The 27,676-nt window shown below is 33.0% G+C and overlaps 1 protein-coding gene and 1 long non-coding RNA gene across 3 annotated transcripts; both read right to left on the bottom strand.

Moving 5' to 3' along the window:
* Positions 1-14,006: 14,006 nt before the first annotated feature.
* Positions 14,007-15,191, bottom strand: LOC141608588 (putative F-box protein At1g32420). The gene has a single exon (XM_074427929.1). The coding sequence runs from the start codon at positions 15,189-15,191 to the stop codon at positions 14,007-14,009; it is 1,185 nt and encodes a 394-aa protein (XP_074284030.1).
* Positions 15,192-16,242: 1,051 nt separating this feature from the next.
* LOC141609375 (uncharacterized) lies at positions 16,243-17,174 on the bottom strand. Of its 2 annotated transcripts, none has more exons than XR_012527385.1 (2): positions 16,594-17,174; positions 16,243-16,450 (listed from the first exon to the last, which is right to left on the bottom strand). It is a non-coding gene; the product is annotated as an uncharacterized LOC141609375 (long non-coding RNA). The 2 variants fall into 2 exon arrangements; XR_012527386.1 differs by having other exon boundaries at positions 16,941-17,174.
* Positions 17,175-27,676: the final 10,502 nt, after the last annotated feature.

Here is a 27,676-nt window from a genome sequence, read left to right as displayed (position 1 = left end):
TATTCTATTAAAAATATGAGAAAAAAATGTCATGAAATGTATACTATCTCCAAGAGCAAAATCTTGTGAAGCATTCTTGGCCTGAGTCTATGTCTAACAGACTTTCAGTATGTCACCCTCGATACCTAGTATACGTGGTTTGCAGGTTATCACGTACACCCGGGGGTTTACCCACTGCGCACCAAAGATAGCGGCTGCGGTTTCACTCGTCACCAAAAAAAAAATGTATACTCATATAAAAACCATTTTATAAGGAATTTAATGATGTGGTTTTATAATTTTTGGACTACTAAATCTTTGTAAAAATTTAAGTTAAAGGGACACTTAGAAAAACAAAAACGTCGTATTTACCAAAATGGAGGAAGTACGGATATAATAAAATGTATTGTTCTCAATTAATAATTATTTGATACGATGTGTACATCTTCAACAACAAATTTTAACAAAGAGTTTAGTATTTTAAAGTTTTTAAGGTAATAGAGATAATAAACATCTGTATATCTTCTACGATAGTTTTAGAATTCCTCACCGATGTAAAAATTTACGGTAAAGGTTATTTTATGTATTGGAATCTCATTAAATAAAAGTGTTAAAACATAAAACATACTCGTATTTAACTTAGGCTTCGTTAATAAGACATTTATTTACCCGATTTGGTCAAAGTATTTTATTTGACCAAAATTTCGAGTACCTTATTTTTTTTGTAAGCGTTTGGCAAGTAGCTCATTTAACCAAATAAGCTACTTGAAATGAAATGCTACCTAGAGTAACATTTGAGATTTCAGGTAACTGATGTGGTTTGATTTTCCGTTTTTACCCTTTAAATAGATACAATTAAATAATTATCATATCCTTTTACGTCATTTATCAAAATCGATTATCGTTTGATTAATTTGCCAAACATTTTTTTATATAATCATCTATCTTATCAGTTTCTAATTTTCAGCTACAAAAATAAATAATTTTAAAGTCACTAAAATGATACGAAGCATTAAAATAAATTAATAATAATAATAAACTAATAATAGTAGTATTCTCAACCCAAATTTAAATGGGCTAATTCACTATTTTACGATGTCTATATGTCTTATTTGTGCAAGAAAGCCCAAATGAAACATTGTATTTAAGCCAAGCTAATAACCTAATTAACTACTTATATTTGCATTACATTACCTAAAACCTATTTTTGGATCACCTTGCCGCTTCAACTTCATATTTCACCACCACCTCCCTTTACTAACAACACAAACACTTATGTGGCCTCCCACCACAACCTCCTTCCATACAAAAATACACCACCACCTTTCTCATCACACTCAATAAAACACCACACCTTCATATTTTTCCGACTCATCAATATTCTTTAAATAGAAGCTTGCATGCCTCTTTTGATGGCTAAATAATGGTTAAAGTTTCAAGAAGAGCAGCTAAATGAAAAAAAGTTAATTGTTTTTCTCAAAGATCAATTTTTGTCCTTCAAGTATTGACAGTGTGGTAGATTGTCTGGCATATATATTTTTGCATTTTTTTATTTATTTTATAACAAACTTTTAAATTATTTACTTAATAAACTTCAATTTTTCTCATAATAAACTTTTAGTTTATTTTTTTATTAAAGTTGTGCTTTTTTGGAGTGTTTTGCAATTCTGATTTAATGTACATTTCTTTTAGTTTTTGTATATGGAAAAAAAAATTATGATTATTTTTGCATAAATTATTGGAATATACTTATTTTATTATGAGGATTTATATTTTTAAGATTTGAAAAAGAAAAAAGCTTTTTTGCTAAATTCTGCATTTTTCTTTAACATTATGGAATTATGAATTATAATTATATGATTCAGCTTTAATTCTAACTAGTATTGGTGCCCGGCTTCGCCCGTGCTACCTCTACTTACCATTATTTTTTTTTTCATTAAATAAAGTTACTTAAAATTGCATAACTCATAAATTTATCATTAATATATTTTTTATAACATATTCTAAAATTACGATGAAATTAATTTTGAGACAAATTCACTACTCCCGCTATTAATATTTTACTCTTATTAACGAAACAATAGTAATAACATTTCACTACTTGCCCGTAATCGTTGTTACTTTCACTACTCCCGTCGTAATTATTGTTACTGTCACTACTGCCGCATTAATATTGATAATTTAACTACTCCTGCCGTAATTATTGTTACTTTCACTATTGCCGCATTAATATTGATTATTTTACTACTCCCGTTGTTGTTTCCACCACTCTCATTAATCTCGTTGATAATATTGTTACTTTTACTATTCAAATGAGTGCTTACTATCATATAACTATATCCAATGTTACTACAATTCTTTTCTTTCTTGTAAATTACTTTTACTACTTAGGCATGCAATTTTAAGAGAATTATATATTTTTATACATATATTACATACATGCATTAAATCAAATCTAACTTGAATTATTTATAACCTACTTATTATATTTTTGTATGTTAAATAATTGACATCTCTATACATCTAATAAACTATAAAGTTTAATAAAATTGCATAGATTTTAAATTTAATATATAATTTTATGATGATGATAATTAATACCATAAGTGTGCATGTTTATACTAATTAATTATTTAATTTTAAGGAAATTGATCATCTTCTAGTATTTTATAAATATTTAGGAAAATTGTCAGGCATCTTCTTTCTTTTAGACTCCTTAAAATTGACCATCTTAATTAATTATTTTATTTTAAGGAAATTGACCATTTTAATTAATTATTTTATTTTAAGGAAATTGACTATGTTTAGGAAAATTACCAAGCTTCTATATAATTTAATTTTAATCCAAACTATATAATATTTGCATTGAGATCCCTTAATCGGGTCTACCACACGGTGCTATTGATTTAAAACTATATAGTATAATTAATTTGTATAACTTTCTTTAATTACATTGAAATCCCTTGGTTTCTGGATTTAATATATAGTATTGATTGATTATGACTTGTATATTTTTTGTGTACATTATTTTCTTTGTATAAGTATGATATTATAATGTTAACAAATTACAATTTTATAATTTTTTGTATTAGAAACATTTATTCATTTATTTATTTATTCATTCAAACAAATGGATAAGGTTAACAAATTCAGATTTTGTAATTTTTTTACATTACAAATATTTATTGCAACAAATGTATACATAATGTTTGGGAAATTTATAAGGTATGGTTTTACACTAAAACTTGGGAGAGACGGTCTCTCGCTAAGTTATTGAGAGACCAATCTTTCGTACCCTTTTATTTGTATTTCGTACCCTTTTTATTGTTGATCGTGACATAGTAATTTCGTACTTAATTACATAATAAATGTACCCGTTTTATCATTAATCATGATTTGTACCTATTTTATTACCTTTAGTGCCACTTTTTCTTAAAATTGTACAATGGTTTATTAATAAAGCTTATTAAGAGACCGTCTCTCAGGAGACATACTCATGGTTTTATCAATTGAAATTATACTTGATCATCTATTCATCTTTTATGAAATGCACAAGAAAAGTAATTAAATAGTACAATAGAACGTGGGTCTGTACAACCAAAAAAAAAAAAAAACTCCTATAAATAAGGGACCAGTTAAAAAGCTTTAAAAAACCTAGCTTTTATACTAGGTAGATGTGGGACAAATGAAAAATACTCAAGCCATAAAAAAAGCCCCTATTTTCCAACAAGTATGTCACCCCAACTTTCATTATTGGACAGGTTAGAGTACTTGGGAGTTGGGGTATCCTCTCCGGTTATTTGTATCTCTTAACCGAAAATTTTGTGTAGGCGTTTTGTTTAACATTTGGTGCGGCTTTCAAAATACTTGTAATCGGAGACTCAATGAACTTACGTTTGCTCGAGATGAGCAGTGTAGTATACTAATCTCTATGCCTCCGCCAACTCTGTAATGGGATGAGACGGAATTAAGCTTGGAACTTATCTTGCAATATTAACTGTCTCTTGCCAGACCAGACCCACTCGCCTTTTTCCCTTTCCGAGTACATACAAGATGTGACTTTATGATCATTAAAGACGCCGTCACAAAGAACTTGTCAGTCCTGGTAAACCCGATTATTTTAGAGAACATGTCTAAACGTATAATACACAATGTAATAATACTGTATCTATTATAAATATAGATCTCATGTATTTTCCTTTTATTATTACTTTCATCACAACATACAATTCATTCAATAATACAAGAGTACATACAGGAACCTGTCGCGGGTATTTGTGCTACCACGCGTAGTTATATACTTGCTCGAACATTCTCCCAGTACAAAATCAATTCAAGTAGTACAAATTCAACTCAATTACGGAGTATTTCAAACTTAGCGAGTCCAAAATCAAAGCTACTATTGATATATATTGTCAAAATCAACATAAGTAGCCAAATATAATTTTCCATAAGGAATGAATAACATTATCATGATTCATATTTTCAAAAGGTGTCTTCTGTTGGATTACATGATCCAAAATATTTAGCAAAAATTAGTTTCCTAATTCTTAGATGGTTGTTCCTAAAGACTAGGGTAGTTGGTCAATAACTTGTGTATTTAGTGGATTGTTGTTGTGATACAAGTCGTGGGATTGCTCCCCACTACTTCCTAGTTTGTAGAGCTTGTTTGTTTAGGATTCATGCCTATTTAAAGGCTTGAGTTGTATTTGGTTTATTTGAGTCGGGTTCGATAACTTTCTCCTTATATTTCACACTTTTCTCTTATTTTTAGTCTATCATCTTCTTGGTATAAAATTTTGATAAAAAGTGCCTTAAATATTTTAAAACGTAGTATTTTCAAAAAAAAAAAAAATCTATACAAAATGTACTATAATCAATTTCTCCAAGTAACAACAAATTTTAGATGTTCAACTATGTTGAATTTCAGATTATGATGAATTCTGGTAAATGTAAATTATTGATCAGTTGAAATGATGAACAGCAACGGTAAATAAGGTTCTGATTTTATTAATCAAAAGCTTAACGTACAAGTATTTACATGTGTATTTATATATAAGTAAGCAAAATATCTGTAACTAACTCTAACAGACTGTCAATACATATGTGGATGCTCAATTGATGAGGGAGTAACTCAAGCCTTGTATCAAGCATTGCACAGGTGGAGCGAACAAGACCCAACTTGGCATTAAGATCAGGGCCGTCTGGGAGATTTCGGCGGCCCTGTGCGAAATGCCCGAAAAGGGGCCCTAACTAATACGACTATTAATACGTATACTTTTTTTCTAAAAGAATATATATATTTTTCACGATTATAAAAAAAAAGAAAAAAACTAAATCGGGACCTTAATCATTACCAAAATATTTGGAATATTGTTTGAAGAGTAAATGGTTAAACCACATGATCGACAAATAAATTATCAAAAACAGACAAATTGCGCAAATTCTTGTTTGACGATCTATTCCGTCTGAAATAAATAAGACGGAGTTTTGTGACTATTTTATGGTCAAATGTAATCACAATGATCAAGTTAGTGTTACAGCTTATGGTATTTTATTTTTCAAAAATGGTCACATTTGACAGAAAATAATATCAAACTTCGTTTTATTACTTCCGACCAAAATGACATGTAAAGAGAGACGACGAAATTATACCAATTATTGATAAAACGACGAAATTACATTTGATATGTGCAAATTACGATCCATAGAAGTCGAACGATGAAGGGATTGATTAGGTTAAGAGAGAGAAGTCCTTTTTATTCTTTAGATTTCTTTGTTATTCAGTTTTTTTTTTCAAAGGGCAAATATGAAAAATTAGGGTAAAATGTGTAGGATTTAGCAAACAGGCAGGGGCGGACCCAGAAATTTATCTATGGTGTAGCAAAAATTATAATGTTATTAAAAATAACCAATGATTGGAATGTTATCTATTGGACAACCAACTCGTTATTCGTCATTTCTATTCAGGTTCTCGGGTCGGGTCAAAATTAAAACATATCATTATAGCAAATCCGTCATTACTATTTTGTTTGTGTTTTTAATATTATTTTTATATACTCACATATTTATATGAATCAAAATGAAAAACCAAAGACAATACCTAGTTAGATAAATACTTCATAGTACAAAATTATATATCTAGTATACAAGTATGTTGTTTGAAACAATCAAAAATTAACAGCATTAATGTTAAACCCCACGATTTGGGGAGTTGGGAGTGTAGATTTCCAAAGTGAGCAGTAAATTTGCATTCAGTTTTAGAAGTTGATTAATTACTTGCACCAAATAAGCATACAATTAAAAAGTTGATTAATTACTTAGCCTTAAATGTGTAATTATGGTGTAGCAAGTTTAATTTTTCTCACATTAATTTTTTTTTTTGGTGTAGCATTTGCTACACCATGCTTTAGAATGGGTCCGCCCCCGCAAACAAAAGGGATTTAGCATATACGTATTCCCATATAACTCGGGTTTTAAAACTTTTCATCACGTGGTATGAATGCTTTCGCTCGAGAGTTTTGGTCTGATTCCGCTTTTCATAGGGTCAAATTTTTCTTCCCCAAGCCTATGTAATTGTACGTTTGAATAATCACGATAATATTACAAGCCGACCTCGTAATTATAATTAATGGAAATATTTTTAAGTCAAGTCGGTTTTCCATCTTATTAGACTTTTCTAATGTCTTTACATTTTTTAATTGTGAATATTTGTATTAGATTTGAAAATACTTATGTGAAAATTGTATTTTCATAAGAGCAAGTCTAATGGTAGGCTAGTTGCAACTAGTTTATCATTGTCATATCGCTTTTTACAGATTCTTATTTTGCACCGCCATTTCCCCTCACAAAACTCCATTTGGGGTGTGAGTGGGAAAGCACATGGGGTGTCCCACCACCCATGTACTTCTCACTTATGAGAGGTCTTATTGCGGTCTGAAATAAGGCGGTCTGAAGCGAGATGGACCGCACTTTTAAGCTAATTTAATTTTATCCTACAAATTTATTTCAATGGTTTAGCTTACATTTTAACTAGCTTGACCCAAATTTTAATAAATCAATTAATTTCTATTGGTTGTATTTTAGTGGTAGGGCCAATTAAGCTACTAGTTTAATGAAATTAGTTGCTTGGTTTAAGCTATCCTACATGGAGTTGTCCAATGGTCTAGCCACTAGCTTGCAATTTCTTAAAATTGCAACCAAGTCCCTAAGGCAAACCATTGGACTTGCTCTAAGTTAGATTAGGAAATACTCATGTGAATATTTTATTTGCATAAGTTAGATTAGGACCAAAGTTGACTGGTGTGAATGGTAAGGGCTTTCATCTTTTAATCAAGTGGTCATGGGTTTGATATCCGACTCTTTACGAATGAAAAATCCAAACTTGGGAGGAGTCAAACCATTGGGGTGTTTGGTTGGACATATTGGAATGGAATGAAATGGATTTGATCCATTCCATTGTTTGGTTGGGGTGATTTGGAATGGAGTTAGATACCCAATGGATTCTAACTCCACCCCAACCCCTTGGAATCTCATATCCACCCTCCTCCCTTGGATTCAAACTCCATTCCCTCTTTCTATAATTTATGATGAACCAAACAAGATTAGACAAGTATGGATTTAGAACCCCATACCACCATACTATCAAACTTCATTCCATTCCATTCCGACTTGTTAAACCAAACGACCCCACGTGTATGCAGCAGCGCGTAAGGGTAATGATTGCGCAAGAGCGCATATATTCAAATAAAGATTTAGAGAGAAAGTACCCTAAAAGCAAAGGTAAGAAGCAGCAAATACGTTCCGACCAACACCAACTGTGAAGAAATAAAAAACAAAATCACTCTTGCCCTGAGGGGTGTAGGTGAAAAACTAGAATTCCAAGGTCATGTGCCATGGAAGTAAAAGCAACGCATGCTTAATGTCTATCACCACTGTCAAGCAAATAGGGCAGCAAAATACAAGGAATTTACACATGTTGTATCCGGAACATTTTTAGCAAGGAACGCAAAAATTTGTATGCCATGGTCGTAGTTGTACCAAGACATGTGTAAGGCATATAGGCACAACGTCTCTATCTTTAAGGCGTAAAATCAAGATGTTTCTACGCCTTAAAGCACTATGTTGTACAAATATATACGACCGTCGCTCAAAAGATGTACTGAGCAAGGAATAAAAACTACCCCCAACAACATTATCTCAAAGGACACCATGATTAATGAGTTACACAATCTGATGATCTTAGACTTTTAGTATCGGCTCAATATTGCATAAACACAACAAAATTGAATGTTAACAAAGTACTCCGACTATTTTCTAATTCAAACAAATTAGTGTGTTATAAACTAACACATCTAAGACCACTGATAAACTGTCTTAATGAGTTAACCAAAGTACATAGTGCTTTGTCGACTGTCTTGAATCTCTATTCATCGATGACTCCATATGGGAATAGAGGCAAAACGAACAATGTATCGCATCTACGTTGTCGAGAGCTCCTCCACAATAGGAAAAGGTGAAACTAGGCTTGGAACATATCTTTGCAATAGTAACGTCTCATTGAACGTCAAAAGCCTTGTATATTGCACAGGTTTTGCATTTGCGTCAACTATCCCAACCGTTGTAGTTCCGATATGCTCTACCTCATCTTCGGATGACCATGTCGCAAAAAACTTGCCAGTTCTCGTAAACCCTATCATATTAGAGGACATGTCAAATATCAACTCCTTTGGAAGACTAATAGATTTCACTAGTGCATGAGATTCAAATATATGCATTACCATGTCATCTTCTCTAAAAGAGTTGCACTTGCTCAAACATCCTCCCATCACTCCTAGGTGGAAGCCTCCGCCTTTAATTACCTCAACCGTCTCAACCCCCAAATCAAAGCTAAGCGTAACAGGTGACTTGGGAACAACGGGCAACAAAATATAATTTTTCATTTAAAATCACCGGTCGTCCAATCCGAAAGATAACATTATAATCAAAATCAATTTTTCTCCACTTATTTTCCCTAAGGGAGAAGATATAAACACCACTATTATTACATTGTTCGGTTCCAAAATCTCGAACAATATGAACATATTTATAGTCATCAATGACGAAGCATACCCAAATCCATTAATAACACTACCGGAAAGATTTAGACACCCATCGACCGGTGATATTTGTGCATTTTGCGGGTAGCGGGTTCCATATAATGAAGTATTTCATAGAAATTGTGTTAAGCAAACCAATCCATTATAAAGACCACAGTAAGTACAAGACGTTCGTTTTCAACCCATAACTCTGAGTCCAGTTTAACCAAATTATCTTCAAAATTACCAGAAATTGGATCGTCCGTGTAAGAAAGGTAATAATTGTTACCAGATTTGATAAACAAGGTGTTAAGAGGTGCGGAAGGGGGGAAAAAGGGTGATTTGATAAGGTGGGCATTGGCGAAATCGGAAGAAGAAAGAGTAGTATACCATTGTTTAGAAACTGACTTAAATCTAAGAACGGATTTGACGGGCAATCTTGTAAGAATTTCTTGGATTATTAAATCATCAGAGATGTAGCTTAGTAGCTCAATAACTTGTTTCTTCTTGCTAGCAATAGGCGGCTGTTTGTGTATCATATTCGATAATCGTAAACGGAAGCAATGTAGTAAAGAGAAAAGGTGTTAAGCAAGTTGTGTTAGGGTTTGTTCATACGGAGTATAATTTATTAAAATTTTGAAGTTCAAGGGATTAGGATTTTTTTTATTTTTTTTTATTTTTGTGTTGATCAGGAATATCCCTACCGACAGCTGGGACAATTTTCAACAACTTGCATTCACGATATTTATAGATAGTGAAAGCAAAAAATTTTAAGATGGAAGATCATATGAAGACCATCAATTTGGAAAAAAAATAATCGTAACTTTTTAAACTCGTGACCAGGAGATATAGTCCGTCAAAATTTATTAGGTTAAAAACGTTTGAGTAACCATTACTTTTGTAATAAGTTAAAGCGATGATATCTTTTTTTCCAAATCGAATATCACTTAAAGACATCTTTTTTCCAAAATCAATTTACATTGTTTGGCAAAGGAAAATTTTCAAATTTTCAATTTAATTCCCCTGTTTAGGGGATGTGAATATTGATCCAAACTTATCTTTTAAGCAGATATATAAAACAAAATATTCAACTTAGACAATTAGAAAAAAAAAATATCATGAAAGAATAACTAATAAGTTTTATCATCATCATCTAAAATTAAATCTTCAAAGCTAGAACTTACAATTGTTAACAACAAACACCATCAGAGAGTGTTTGGCAACAAGAATTTAATTTGAAATGCTTCATTTTCAATTTAGCAAAGTGAAATAAAGATTTTGAAATGAGGGGGGTTAGGGAGTGGATTTCAAATGGGTTTATTTTAGCCTTACTCGGATTTGGGAGGGATTTGGAAATCCAAATCCAATAGGTTTGCCAAACATGCAAATTGGTCCAGATCTAAATTTGAGAATACAATCTTGGTTCCCAAACACACCATCAGATCATTTAATCATTGAGTACCATCCAACAATTTGTTGTTCTAGCAGTAATTTGGTGCGAGCAAAATCGTAAGTAACGAGTTACAATGATCAAAATCTTTTGGAGTATGAGCTTTGGAGCAAAATCGTAATTTGAGATTTTTGAAGTGCGAGCAAAATCGTAAGAACTCTAATCTCAAATTAATGGCATCATAATTCATTTGTTTCAAACTTTGAAGATGGTGAATTTGGGTTAGCAACTAGTAGGTAGGTAGAGGAGATAGTGTAGAGGGATATGGATTTGGAAATGGGGGGGGGGGGGGGGGGGGGCTCGATAAAGGGGTCCCCCGAAATCCAGATTTCTAAATGAAATCTAGGTTGCCAAACAGACCATTAAGACGATTAAAAGCTCAGCTCTCACCAGAAAATACGGACATTCGAGTACAAATTTCCGGCATAGAACATTAGGACGTATTTGATTTACACAAGTGGTGACAGGCTCACATTTACTTTAGCTTTTTTATTCTTTGGGGCATTTTAATCAAAGTCAAACAAATAATTGGGACGGAAGGAGTACTCCGTACTTCGTATTAGAATAGCGTAACTAACGACATTGAAAATCAACTGCTTTTCCAATCTCTATGGTTGGACACAAAGTACCATCTCTATGCCTCGGATAACTCCTCAACTGGAAAAGGCGAAGCAAGGCTTGGAACATATTTTGCCATATCAACACTCCCATTGAACGTCATGAGTATTGAGTGTTGCATGGGTTTTCTATCATCAACTACACACAATGTTCTCCAGGGAATCCCATGATGGGCGATTGTTGAAAACCGGAATGGCATCACAAAGATGTTGCGAGTCCTCGTAAACCCGATCATTTGAGAGAACGCGTCTATAAACAACCCCTTTGGCAAAATAATACACTTCTCTTGTTTATTTAATTCTAATATCTCCATTACCACTTCTTTCTTTGTCCAAATAAGGTACAACCTGCTCAAACACCCTCCTATGACTCCTAATAAGGAATTTGGCGATTCGTCTTGAATCGAATTAGGTCAAATCGCTCGTCCTTCAAATCAAAGCTAACAATTACAAAAGGATCTTGCAATTCTGACATGCTAAAAGCAACCCAAATTGCAATTTTTCATCAACGAGTCTTGCTCTTCCATTAGGATTAAACTTATTAAAATCAAATCCGAATTTTCTCCACCGTTTTTCCCTAAGAGAGAAGATATGAACAATACTAGTACCATTTGCACTCACCCATCGTGTCGTAATTCGAACATATTTATAGTCATTAACAGAGGATACATACCCGAATCCATGAGCTACCAAAGGGGATATAATATCATGTTGACAATTTAAATAAATGTCTGACTCATAGTTTTGCACTTTTCGAGTAGCCGGATTCCATATAATGAAGTGTTTATCATCAGTAACATAAGAGTACGGGTTAGAATATACAGTTAAACAAATTAATCCATTGCAGGAGCCCGTAAGTTTAGCATGATAATTCTCGAGGACCCCAAAGTCCACGTTTAGTTTAACCAAATTATCTTCAAAATTACTCGAACTTTGATCATCATCATAAGAAAAAAGGTAATAATTGTTACAATTCTTGATAAACAAGGTGTTAACAGGAGCGGAAGGGTGAGGAAAGGGGGATTTCTTAAGGTGGGCATTAGCAAAAGCGGAAGAGGAAAGAGTAGAATACCATTATTTGGAAACCGACTTAAATCTAAGAACCGATTTGACGGGTTATCTTGTAAGAATTTCTTCAATAATCAAATCATCAGAAAGGTAGGTTTGTTGGTCAATAACTGTAAAGGGAAGCAATGAAGTGAAAAGCAGAAGGGAGGTATTGCTTGAGGTTGTGCTAGGGTTTATTTATATAATATAAACTAGTTTAGCTCCCGTGTATATATGCACGGTATATATATAGAGTTTTACTTTTTTTTTAGTGTATTATATTTATGAAATTTAAATTAACTAACTTCTTTTTTACGTTTCTCATCGTTATATTTTGATTTGAAAAATCAAAGTCAAAATCGTATTAATCATTAAATGAGCATTATAATGAAAGTTTTTCCTATTACCGAGAGATTAATGGTGTTATTTTATAAAATTTTACTGATAATATATTTTTAGCTTCAACTTTTTATCATAGAAAATCAATGAATTTTTTTTCGTATGATTCTTTAAACAAACAAAATTACTTTTTATATCATAAAAAGATTGGAGATAATTTTGTGTAAAATGTAAAATACTAAACGACATAAATATATAAATCTGAAAGATTATGTATATTATATCCCACCATACTTATAGAATATGCTAAAATAACTAAATTTTATTTTAGGAAATATGCTTAGGTGGAAAAATTTGGAGTTTCGCCTATTCTTTTAGTAAATAGGGGATTTTAATTGGGTTTTTCTAACTTGGGTCCTCAGGAGGACAATAAATGCGTCCTCCTTAGCCAATAAGAAGCTTGCATTTCTAGTATTTCCTATATTTACCTTTACATTTATATAATTTTTAATGAAAATAAAGCCTCTTATTGGCTAAGGAGGACGCATTTATTGTCCTCCCGGAGGACCCAAGAATTTTTCTCTAACCTATACCTACTAGGCGTAGACATATAGGATAAGAAAACAAAAAAAGGAAAGAAATAAATGTATTTATGGTAAAGAAAAGTAAAAGTAATAAGATATTCCAATTTTCCATAAAAAAAATATAAATTAATTCTTTCCTTTTTTTTTTTGTGTTCTTATTCTATGTCTAGTGCGCATAGGTTAAAGGCGAAACAAGGCTTGGAAAATACCTTGAAATGTTAAACCCCATATTAAACCTCAAAAGTGTTGTGTATTTCATATGTTTGGTACCCATGTCAACTAGCCCTAGTGTTGTAATCCAGCAACCCTCGTCATCACATAACGGCCCCGTCACAAAATAATTGTCCGCCTTAGTAAACCCGACGAATTGAGAGGACATGTCTAATCTGAGCTTCTTTGGTAGACAAATAGATTTAAGTATTGAGGGGCTTTCTAATATTTGCATGAACTTGTCACCTTTATAGTTTCACTTGATATCTGATCAAGTAATGAACTAAACTCTAAAAATGATAGAAAATATATATCTGAATTGATATCGATCGAAAAATCCAATGTGAGTGCCTTAAATAGTATACGAAATCCGATTCAATCTAAATCAAACATAATTTGACATAACAAGTCACTCCAAAGACTCGATGATATTAGATTAGACAATACGTCATTGAATTATAAATCTGTTTTTAAAAAGTACTCCGTATATAGGCAATTAAACAAGCCGGCAATGAGTTAATCATAGCACATACTCCATTCTCAAAGGCGAAACTAAGCTTGGAACACATTTTAGTCAGTTATTCATAGAGGATGCATACTATGTTTAGTCTGGTGATAAATCTTGGTTAAACAATCTTACAAGAGACCTCGCGCAAGTAGATGATAAGATAAAACCTTAGTATAAAACCGAATGTAAACCCGGTCAAGGAGCAGGGAAATAATTATTGCATCTATCCTCCGACGGCTCCTCTATTCGAAATGGCATAACAAGGCTTGGAACATATCTTGCAATCTCAATGTACTCATTAAACTCTAAAATTATTCTATATTGCATAGGTCTAGCACGCGTGTCAACTGTCCCCAAAATTCTACTTGGGAATATTATCGTTCCCTTGTAATTGAATGGCAAAGTCACAAAATACTTGTCAGTCTTCGTAAATCCGATTATTTGAGAGAATACTTCTAATGTCAACCCATTTGGTATACCTATAGATTTCACCACTGCAGGAGGTTCCAATATATGTATTAACTTGTCGCCTTTGTTATACTTGCACTCGCCCAAACACCCTCCCATGACTCCTAAGAAGTCCGACATATTCCGTTCGACCTTAATCATGTCAAACCTCTCAACCGCTAAATCAAAAATAATTAGTAAACCACCAGCTTGGTTACTATATGCACGCCAATATAGTTTTTCACTAACAAGCACTCCTTGTCCAAAAAGAAAATAAGGGTTATGACCTAAGTCAATATTTCTCCACCTATTTTCCCTCAAAGAGAAGATACAACCAATAGTAGTTTGTACGTTCCCTTGACGTATTGTCAAAATTCCAATAAATTTGTAGTCGTCAACAGATGATACATACCCAAATCCAGAAGTTGTGAAATAGGTAGTGGCTTTATTAAAACGCTTTAAATACTCATCTGAAGCATACTTGTGAAACTCACGGGTAGCCGGATTCCATAAAATAAAGTAATTACGAGTAAGTGAGGTTAAGCAAACCAACCCATTGCAGGATCCTGTAAGTTGAAGACCATCATCGTTTTCAACCGAAAACCTCGGGTCGAGTTTAACCAAATTATCTTCAAGATTGCCAGAAAGTTGATCATCATCGTAAGAAAAAACGTAAAAATTCATAAGATCCATAATAAACAAGGTGTTAACAGGAGCTGAAGGGTGAGAAAAGGGGGATTTAATAAGGTGAGCATTGACGAAATTGGAAGAAGAAAGAGTAGAATACCATTGTTTCGAAATTGACTTAAATCGAAGAATCGATTTGACGGGTAATCTAGTAAGAATTTCTTGAAATATCAAATCGTCAGAGAGGTAACTTCGTTGCCCAATCACTTGTTCCTTCTTAGAAGTATGCGGGTGTATGTTTTCCATTTTCTCAGATTTAATTGTAAATTGTAAAGAATGACCGTGAAGTGAATTGTAGAATTAGGGTTTGTTCATGTGAATTGTGAAGTTAATTAATATATTCATTCTGTTAATATATGAAAAATTTAACAAAAATACTCCAACCTTTTTAATCTCCTATTTTCTATATACGAGTATTATCTAAACTAAGGATTGGGAGTAATTTGGTCACCACATATAATAAGATTATTATTAAGAGTCTTACTATAATTAGGTAAACTCGTATTCACGTCACGTAGGAGGTTTGAACGCGATCCCTCAAGGGTTTTGATCCCGCATTTCGAAGGATCAAATATTTTCTTCGCCAAACCTAGGGGTGTTAACGAGCTGAGCCGAGCCCGAGATTGGCCTTGCAAACTCGAGCTTGAGCCAATATCAAGCTTATCCGAGCTTGAAAAAAATGGGTTCGTTATCAAGCTTGTTAGCTTTAATGAGAGCTCGAGTCCGATATTTTCAATAAGAAGGCTCGAAGATTATACATAAAAATATTTGGCAAATCAAAGTGAGATATTCGTATGTGTGATACAAATATATAATCATGATAGAATATTTTTAACATATGAGCAATATATTATCTAATCACACAAGTTCGAGCCGATCGAGAGCTTTTCGAGTCGAGTCGCCGTATGCTCGGCTTGACTCGTTAAGCTCTAGAGCCGATCCCGAGCCCGAGCCGAGCTTTGACCGAGCCGATCTCGAATTGTTCGTGAGCTGTCTCGTCTCATTATCGTCCTAGCCAAGTAATTGCACGTTTGAATAGTAGTCTAGACAAAATTACAAGCCGATATGATTAATGAATACACGCGTGAAAGCCCATAAATTCAGGTAAAGCTTAGAGAGGAACTAATGAAAGACGGTAAAAATGACACCTGAATATTTGGGTTCCAAAGCCTCTAAACTTCATTGGGAATAAACCACCGTTAACTCGTTAAGGAGCAAAATTTGAAGAAAAGGCGAAACTAAGCGAGGAACATATCTTACAATATTAACCACACTCTTCAAATCACAGACGAGGCGATTGAAAAATAATTCTCAAGTATATTTCGCAAAGACGATATGTTCCTCGTCTCTGAAATCACTCTTGTTCTCACCGGTTTTGACGGAAGACAAAATTGAAAGATTACCTACCAGAATTTTCATAAACTTATACCCATAAACCAAACCGAAATTAAGTCATAGCAAATCTGATGCGAAATAGGCCGAAATCCAAGCGGTCCACCTCGTACCTGAACAAGTAGTCATAACATTCAAATTAAAGTAACAAAAATACTACCATGTTTATGTTTCCTACTATGAGAAGCGTAATATAATTTGTCATCATTATTTATTGCTTCAAAATTGAAATTTGGTTGAACAGTGTTTAAATTACCATCCTCGTAGTCGTCTTCATATTTGTGCACTTTGCGGGTAGCTACGTTCCATACAAGGGAATATTTAGACCAAGGCGACACAGCTATATCAATAAACCCATTAAAGAATCCTAGTAGTTGAAGGTAACAATAATAATTGTTGTGAATGCCAAAGTCGACTTCAATTTGTACCAAATTATCTTCAGAATTACGAGTAATTATTTGATCATATTCATAAGAGAAAATGTAGTAATTCTTGCCAGATTTGATAAACAAGGTGTAAATCCCAGGAGCATAAGGGTGAGAATAGATGAATTTGATAAGGTAGGCATTCATAATAAATTCACGAGAAGAAAGAGTAGTGTACCATTGTCTCGAAACCGACTTAAATCTAAGAACGGATTTAATGGGTAATCTTGTAAGTATTTCTTCAGTTATTAAATCATCAGAGAGGTACCTTTGGTTCTCCCCTCTTCACCTAAATCTGACTTGGCCTCGTCTACCTTTTCGACTAACATCATTTGGCACTTTGTCTCTCATTGTCTGGTAGAAGAATAGGGAAGGGCGGCACACGAATCGAGAGAGAAAGGGACGTAGTGATATGAAGTACGGCTAGGGCTTTGTTATTTTAATTTTAATATATATATATATGGGTTTGGATTAATAATATACGGATTTGACAACGGACAGCCCAGGAAGGGGACGAGCACGGCCCGACCGGCACAGTCTTGGGTACTGTAGTGGGCCGGCCTGAGCACTGTACAGTGGGCGGCCCACGGCACGATATTTGGTAAAAAGTCGGATCTAGGCACAACACGGCAAGCACGGCCACCTGACTCTAAAGTCGGCCTTAGATATGTGTAATGTTGGGGAATTATACGAATTACTACTGTAAACATTTTAGTAGTGTTGTACTTTGTAACTTACTTTGTAGCTTTATGTTGCATAGCGTCACAATAAACACATTACTTTAATCATTTAAAAAAAAAAAAACAAATTAAGTCATTGGGCCGGCCCATAGGCCATGGACGTCCCGAACACAACTATGACAGGGCCAAGGGCGGGCCACAGTGGGGGGCACGACACGGCCCATTAGCACGATTCACCGTGCCTGGACCGAGCCAAAATTTTAATCTGGACACGACGGGCCGAGACCCGAGCCGGTACGACATGACCCATTGCCAACTCTAGATGGTAATATGGTACCGACTATCCAGATTCGAGACTATAGTTTCACCCTCTTACGGTCTTACTTAAGACATGTACCATACATAGACAATTACAAGTTTTGTGCGTATTCCTCATTGTTGGCACTACAAGAAAAACACTACTTAGCAACCAACGTGTGCGACCAACAATATACTTAAACATTCTTATAAGACAGAGATTTAGGTGAAATAAGACTTGTACAATAACTAACAGACCTCGTTACCCCCCCTTCCTCCAAGTTTCATCAATGGTGTGAGATTCAAAGGATGTAAACTTAGATCAATAACCCCTAAACGACGTCTTGAATATTGTGTAAAGATCTTGTCACTTCGGGTGAATCCAATTAAAATTCCGGCATAAGGCATCAACCCGGCCTACATCCTTAGGAACAATGATTTGTTCAACAACCTCCGGGCTTTTCAAAATAGTAAAAATATGATCATTACCTCTACGGCATGGACCATACGTAGATAAGCACCCATTTACGACAAATAACATGTTACTAAACGTAACATATGACAATGGTGTGTTGATCATGACCTCGAGGTGTGGTGGGAATATATCGAGCTTCTCAGACTCTAAATTGAAGGAACAAATTGCCTCGGGCAACCTCCAATATAATGTCCCATTGACGAAGAGTCCTGATGTACGTATCAACATTGGATAGCTCATATTAGAGATATCATAAGCATCGTTGTTGATTACTCTCCATGTATCTAACCTAATCGAGTAGACGTGAACTGTCAAAGAATGACTAGACGTATTCATACATAACCGAACAATCTTGTAGTCATCACCAGTAGAAACATACCCAAATCCCCAATAGACCAAACATTTTGGTCCGAAAGAGTTGAGATTTCGGTTTCCAAGTATTTTCGAAATTCACGGGTTATTGGATTCCATACAATGGACAAACGACCAGAATGTGATCCTAAACAAACCAACCCATTACAAGTGCCCACCAAATCCATTTTCTCATCACCTACATCAAAGTCAACCTCTATGTTGACCAAGTCAATTTCGACATTTTTGTAAGACATAATTTGGAATTTGTTGCCATTTCGAATGAGAAAGGATTCTATGGGTAAAGGGTTGGGAAATTTCAAATGTGCAGAAGCGAAATGAGAAGAAGAGAGAGTAGAATACCAGAGTTTGGAAACGGACTTGAATCGAAAAATGGATTTCATATGCAATCTTGTTAATATCATTTCTCTTAATTCTATTTGTTGTATTGGATCTTTCTCATCCTTGTTTTGACCTTCTCTCTCTTCTTTTCTTTTTTGTTGGTTACATGTTGATTGCCAAGCGATCAAGCATTACTTTGAAGTTTTCATAGTATTTAGTTTGTGGAGAATATGCTAGTTTTATAACATTTGGAAAATAAATACATTAGGTCATGTATGCCATAAATAATTACGAGTAACGGGTGGCACGGTCATGTGTACCTCAACCTTTACGGCGAAAAATAGTACTCAATATAAAATATGTACAAATTGAAGTCCGACCTTTCCCAGGTTGTGTCAATTGGTTCACATTATTTAAGAGTTGTAATTTTCGGGTCATACTTTGCTCGATCTTTGGATTTATGCCGCGCCAATTTGGTCAGGTCCATGTGGCGCCACTAAGACAATGAATTTCTATAATAAGGCAGTATCACTTTTAAGAATATATTATGTCGAGGTTGAAATAATGCTTTCTAAACTCCGTTATTCCCTTTATTTTCTTTATTTTCGGCTAAATACTTCGCTTATGTTACATAACCTATTGTGAAATTTAATTGATTCTTTAGAATTTCAGATCCTATCAAACAAGTCAAGTTCTACAATACTGATCAAGTACAATCTAATAATAAGCAGATTTTAACGGGTATAACGATATATTTTAATCAACGGTTTTACAAAAGACTTAATATAAATTATGTCAAATTGCCTTAAAAAACTTAACTTTTCAAGACATCATACCAATGTCTTTATACTGGCCAAGGAGCAAGATAACAATGGGTTAATCATACCACGGTGACACGGCCTATAGTCTTTATGCTTCCAATGACTCCTCAATGGGAAAAGACGATAACAGGCTTGGGACATAGTCGATAATATTAAGCGGCGCATTATTGAACTTCAAAAGCGTTTTGCATTGCATAGGTTTCATAACTGACTCAACTAACCACACCATTCTACTCTCAGCCCGCCTAACTTCGACCCCATCGTTGGATTTCCCCGTTGCAAAAAAACCGCCGGTCCTCGTGTACCCAATCACTTGAGAATCCATGTCTAATATTATCTCCTTTGGTAGATCAATAGATCTATCTATTATAGTAGATCCCAGTATTGAATTATTAAATCGTCACCTGGATTTGTACTATCATATTTGGACTCGCTCAAAGGCGCTCCCATGACTCCTAAGTAGGAGAAGCGGACCAAGTTCAACTTAATTACATCAAACTTCTCTAGCACGAAATCAAAGCAAACAATTACAGGGGTAATTTGTACACTATAACCAACCCAATATATTTTTTCATTAAGAAGCATTGGCTTTCCGTAAGGAAAAACATCATGATTAAATTCAATTTTTCTCCACTTATTTTCCCGAAAAGAGAAGATATGAGCAATATTACTAACTTGTGCACTTCCCCATCCTATTGTCGAAATTCGAACATATTTATAGTCATCAAGAGATGATACATACCCAAATCCAGGAGCTACAAAAGGGATACCAACATTATCAATACCCATTAAACACCCCCGACTCATATTTGTGCAAACTTACGGGTAGCGGGTTCCATAAACAAAAGTATTCACCAAAAGGTTAGAGATAACCGATTTGTAGTGACGTGGTATGAGAGCCCCGCCTTGAAAACTATATTTCCGGTACGACCGTGGTGGCGATCAGCAGATGACCGGTAGTTCCCCAAGGATTTACACTACTGCACTTAGGCACGCCCACTCGAGACTGAGAGCATTGGAACGACATAATTTTCTTTACCCAGAAATTATATAGAGGAAGAATAAGACGAGAAGAAGAGAAGAGTGTTGTTGTATATTTCTGAAGTGAAAGGAAGGTCATATTTATAGGAGAAATGGAGCAGGAGAGGAGCCAAAAATGTCTCCACATTTACAGCAGTCAAACACAATTAAGGGGGCATTAACACAAAAGATTCAGCTCTTAATTGCATTGACGCGTCTCTGGCCCAAAAAGATAGGCACAGCCCGCCGCGGGCGATTGCCAAATCCCAAATCCCGATCTGGGCCGGGCTCGAGCACGCGCGCGTGTGCGAGCTGAATTAAGCACCTCGCAAGGCTTCCACAAAAGCCTCCCATGACCCACTAGTGATATGGTATGATAAGGGTTGTTATATAAACACAAGTATCCCGTGCAAAAAATGCACGGGTTGTTACTAAAATTCTAATACAAAAAGGGGTTTTTCTATCATGAGCACATGTTAAGGAGCCATTTAAGGAAAGAATTAAAACAATATCTCATGAAATTTTGAATTATGATGTGATAATTACCACATTTAGAGGATTAATGGTGTAATTCCTTCTTTAAATGACTCCTTAACATGTGACATGATAAAAACCCAAAAAAAAAAAAAAAAAAAAAAAAAAAAAAAAAAAAAATTAATTAATACTCATTTTGTTTGTTTATAAATGTGTTATTCTCACTTTTAGATACATTTCATTTTCTCTTAAATGTCTATTATTCTATTAAAAATATGAGAAAAAAATGTCATGAAATGTATACTATCTCCAAGAGCAAAATCTTGTGAAGCATTCTTGCCCGAGTCTATGTCTAACAATGGACTTTCAAGTATGTCACCCTCGATACCTAGTATACGTGGTTTGCAGGTTATCACGTACACCAGGGGTTTACCCACGCGCACCAAAGATAGCGGTGCGGTTTCACTCGTCACCAAAAAAAATGTATACTCATATAAAAACCATTTTATAAGGAATTTAATGATGTGGTTTTATAATTTTTGGACTACTAAATCTTTGTAAAAATTTAAGTTAAAGGGACACTTAGAAAAACAAAAACGTCGTATTTACCAAAATGGAGGAAGTACGGATATAATAAAATGTATTGTTCTCAATTAATAATTATTTGATACGATGTGTACATCTTCAACAACAAATTTTAACAAAGAGTTTAGTATTTTAAAGTTTTTAAGGTAATAGAGATAATAAACATCTGTATATCTTCTACGATAGTTTTAGAATTCCTCACCGATGTAAAAATTTACGGTAAAGGTTATTTTATGTATTGGAATCTCATTAAATAAAAGTGTTAAAACATAAAACATACTCGTATTTAACTTAGGCTTCGTTTCAATAAGACATTTCAATTCTACGATTTGGTCAAAGTATTTTATTTGACCAAAATTTCAGTACCTTATTTTTTTGTAAGCGTTTGGCAAGTAGCTCATTTAACCAAATAAGCTACTTGAAATGAAATGCTACCTAGAGTAACATTTGAGATTTCGGTAACCGATGTGGTTTGATTTTCCGTTTTTACCCTTTAAATAGATACAATTAAATAATTATCATATCCTTTTACGTCATTTATCAAAATCAGTTATCGTTTCAGTTAATTTGCCAAACATTTTTTTATATAATCATCTATCTTATCAGTTTCTAATTTTCAGCTACAAAAATAAATAATTTTAAAGTCACTAAAATGATACGAAGCATTAAAATAAATTAATAATAATAATAAACTAATAATAGTAGTATTCTCAACCCAAATTTAAATGGGCTAATTCACTATTTTACGATGTCTATATGTCTTATTTGTGCAAGAAAGCCCAAATGAAACATTGTATTTAAGCCAAGCTAATAACCTAATTAACTACTTATATTTGCATTACATTACCTAAAACCTATTTTTGGATCACCTTGCCGCTTCAACTTCATATTTCACCACCACCTCCCTTTACTAACAACACAAACACTTATGTGGCCTCCCACCACAACCTCCTTCCATACAAAAATACACCACCACCTTTCTCATCACACTCAATAAAACACCACACCTTCATATTTTTCCGACTCATCAATATTCTTTAAATAGAAGCTTGCATGCCTCTTTTGATGGCTAAATAATGGTTAAAGTTTCAAGAAGAGCAGCTAAATGAAAAAAAGTTAATTGTTTTTCTCAAAGATCAATTTTTGTCCTTCAAGTATTGACAGTGTGGTAGATTGTCTGGCATATATATTTTTGCATTTTTTTATTTATTTTATAACAAACTTTTAAATTATTTACTTAATAAACTTCAATTTTTCTCATAATAAACTTTTAGTTTATTTTTTTATTAAAGTTGTGCTTTTTTGGAGTGTTTTGCAATTCTGATTTAATGTACATTTCTTTTAGTTTTTGTATATGGAAAAAAAAATTATGATTATTTTTGCATAAATTATTGGAATATACTTATTTTATTATGAGGATTTATATTTTTAAGATTTGAAAAAGAAAAAAGCTTTTTTGCTAAATTCTGCATTTTTCTTTAACATTATGGAATTATGAATTATAATTATATGATTCAAACTTTAATTCTAACTAGTATTGGTGCCCGCCGCCCGTGCTACCTCTACTTACCATTATTTTTTTTTCATTAAATAAAGTTACTTAAAATTGCATAACTCATAAATTTATCATTAATATATTTTTTATAACATATTCTAAAATTACGATGAAATTAATTTTGAGACAAATTCACTACTCCCGCTATTAATATTTTACTCTTATTAACGAAACAATAGTAATAACATTTCACTACTTGCCCGTAATCGTTGTTACTTTCACTACTCCCGTCGTAATTATTGTTATTCTTGTCACTCGCCGCATTAATATTGATAATTTAACTACTCCTATAGTAATTATTGTTACTTTCACTATTGCCGCATTAATATTGATTATTTTACTACTCCCGTTGTTGTTTCCACCACTCTCATTAATCTCGTTGATAATATTGTTACTTTTACTATTCAAATGAGTGCTTACTATCATATAACTATATCCAATGTTACTACAATTCTTTTCTTTACTGACGAAATTACTTTTACTACTTAGGCATGCAATTTTAAGAGAATTATATATTTTTATACATATATTACATACATGCATTAAATCAAATCTAACTTGAATTATTTATAACCTACTTATTATATTTTTGTATGTTAAATAATTGACATCTCTATACATCTAATAAACTATAAAGTTTAATAAAATTGCATAGATTTTAAATTTAATATATAATTTTATGATGATGATAATTAATACCATAAGTGTGCATGTTTATACTAATTAATTATTTAATTTTAAGGAAATTGATCATCTTCTAGTATTTTATAAATATTTAGGAAAATTGTCAGGCATCTTCTTTCTTTTAGACTCCTTAAAATTGACCATCTTAATTAATTATTTTATTTTAAGGAAATTGACCATTTTAATTAATTATTTTATTTTAAGGAAATTGACTATGTTTAGGAAAATTACCAAGCTTCTATATAATTTAATTTTAATCCAAACTATATAATATTTGCATTGAGATCCCTTAATCGGGTCTACCACACGGTGCTATTGATTTAAAACTATATAGTATAATTAATTTGTATAACTTTCTTTAATTACATTGAAATCCCTTGGTTTCTGGATTTAATATATAGTATTGATTGATTATGACTTGTATATTTTTTGTGTACATTATTTTGCTGTATAAGTATGATATTATAATGTTAACAAATTACAATTTTATAATTTTTTGTATTAGAAACATTTATTCATTTATTTATTTATTCATTCAAACAAATGGATAAGGTTAACAAATTCAGATTTTGTAATTTTTTTACATTACAAATATTTATTGCAACAAATGTATACATAATGTTTGGGAAATTTATAAGGTATGGTTTTACACTAAAACTTGGGAGAGACGGTCTCTCGCTAAGTTATTGAGAGACCAATCTTTCGTACCCTTTTATTTGTATTTCGTACCCTTTTTATTGTTGATCGTGACATAGTAATTTCGTACTTAATTACATAATAAATGTACCCGTTTTATCATTAATCATGATTTGTACCTATTTTATTACCTTTAGTGCCACTTTTTCTTAAAATTGTACAATGGTTTATTAATAAAGCTTATTAAGAGACCGTCTCTCAGGAGACATACTCATGGTTTTATCACTGAAATTATACTTGATCATCTATTCATCTTTTATGAAATGCACAAGAAAAGTAATTAAATAGTACAATAGAACGTGGGTCTGTACAACCAAAAAAAAAAAAAAACTCCTATAAATAAGGGACCAGTTAAAAAGCTTTAAAAAACCTAGCTTTTATACTAGGTAGATGTGGGACAAATGAAAAATACTCAAGCCATAAAAAAAGCCCCTATTTTCCAACAAGTATGTCACCCCAACTTTCATTATTGGACAGGTTAGAGTACTTGGGAGTTGGGGTATCCTCTCCGGTTATTTGTATCTCTTAACCGAAAATTTTGTGTAGGCGTTTTGTTTAACATTTGGTGCGGCTTTCAAAATACTTGTAATCGGAGACTCAATGAACTTACGTTTGCTCGAGATGAGCAGTGTAGTATACTAATCTCTATGCCTCCGCCAACTCTGTAATGGGATGAGACGGAATTAAGCTTGGAACTTATCTTGCAATATTAACTGTCTCTTGCCGGACTGACCCACTCGCCTTTTTCCCTTTCCGAGTACATACAAGATGTGACTTTATGATCATTAAAGACGCCGTCACAAAGAACTTGTCAGTCCTGGTAAACCCGATTATTTTAGAGAACATGTCTAAACGTATAATACACAATGTAATAATACTGTATCTATTATAAATATAGATCTCATGTATTTTCCTTTTATTATTACTTTCATCACAACATACAATTCATTCAATAATACAAGAGTACATACAGGAACCTGTCGCGGGTATTTGTGCTACCACGCGTAGTTATATACTTGCTCGAACATTCTCCCAGTACAAAATCAATTCAAGTAGTACAAATTCAACTCAATTACGGAGTATTTCAAACTTAGCGAGTCCAAAATCAAAGCTACTATTGATATATATTGTCAAAATCAACATAAGTAGCCAAATATAATTTTCCATAAGGAATGAATAACATTATCATGATTCATATTTTCAAAAGGTGTCTTCTGTTGGATTACATGATCCAAAATATTTAGCAAAAATTAGTTTCCTAATTCTTAGATGGTTGTTCCTAAAGACTAGGGTAGTTGGTCAATAACTTGTGTATTTAGTGGATTGTTGTTGTGATACAAGTCGTGGGATTGCTCCCCACTACTTCCTAGTTTGTAGAGCTTGTTTGTTTAGGATTCATGCCTATTTAAAGGCTTGAGTTGTATTTGGTTTATTTGAGTCAGTTTACGATAACTTTCTCCTTATATTTCACACTTTTCTCTTATTTTTAGTCTATCATCTTCTTGGTATAAAATTTTGATAAAAAGTGCCTTAAATATTTTAAAACGTAGTATTTTCAAAAAAAAAAAAAATCTATACAAAATGTACTATAATCAATTTCTCCAAGTAACAACAAATTTTAGATGTTCAACTATGTTGAATTTCAGATTATGATGAATTCTGGTAAATGTAAATTATTGATCAGTTGAAATGATGAACAGCAACGGTAAATAAGGTTCTGATTTTATTAATCAAAAGCTTAACGTACAAGTATTTACATGTGTATTTATATATAAGTAAGCAAAATATCTGTAACTAACTCTAACAGACTGTCAATACATATGTGGATGCTCAATTGATGAGGGAGTAACTCAAGCCTTGTATCAAGCATTGCACAGGTGGAGCGAACAAGACCCAACTTGGCATTAAGATCAGGGCCGTCTGGGAGATTTCGGCGGCCCTGTGCGAAATGCCCGAAAAGGGGCCCTAACTAATACGACTATTAATACGTATACTTTTTTTCTAAAAGAATATATATATTTTTCACGATTATAAAAAAAAAGAAAAAAACTAAATCGGGACCTTAATCATTACCAAAATATTTGGAATATTGTTTGAAGAGTAAATGGTTAAACCACATGATCGACAAATAAATTATCAAAAACAGACAAATTGCGCAAATTCTTGTTTGACGATCTATTAAAATCGAAATAAATAAGACGGAGTTTTGTGACTATTTTATGGTCAAATGTAATCACAATGATCAAGTTAGTGTTACAGCTTATGGTATTTTATTTTTCAAAAATGGTCACATTTGACAGAAAATAATATCAAACTTCGTTTTATTACTTCCGACCAAAATGACATGTAAAGAGAGACTAACTCAAAAAATTGTCCATAATATAATTACTCCGTAAAACTACCTACAAGAATTAAAAATAAAAAATTATGAAAAAACACATCACCGCATCAAAGAAGATTTTGATTTGAGCCACAAAGATATGGACATTAATGTTTGTTACTCATCATGTGTATGACAATGCCTTTATGGTTAGTATTTGCATTTTCACAAACAAACCAGGTTTGATTCCTGATATTGTTCCTTTCATTTATTTTAAATAAATGTAAAATTTAAGTTAAAAAAGGGAGCTAATAGGAGTCAAACTCGAGTCACTGGAGACAATAAATGGATTAGTTACCACCAAGCCACCAACAACTTTATGTCATGATATCTCGCTAATATTTATATGTAACAAGATCACAGACTACTATTGGGCCCTCTTAAATTGGGGGCCCTGTTCGACGGCGCATAGGCACATATGATGATTTGATAAGACCTGATGTAATTTGTTCTCTTATATAGTGACAGTCTAGCTTGATGTGCTTAGTTCTCTCATAGAAAACAGGGTTTTCTGCAATATGTTGTACAGCATTATTATCACAATGTGATTTGTA

Source organism: Silene latifolia, chromosome 10 (genome assembly GCF_048544455.1).
Source record: "Silene latifolia isolate original U9 population chromosome 10, ASM4854445v1, whole genome shotgun sequence".
In the NCBI taxonomy this organism is placed as follows: domain Eukaryota; kingdom Viridiplantae; phylum Streptophyta; class Magnoliopsida; order Caryophyllales; family Caryophyllaceae; genus Silene; species Silene latifolia.
Note: the sequence above shows the minus strand (reverse complement) of the source record. Positions and strands in the feature narration are given on the sequence as shown.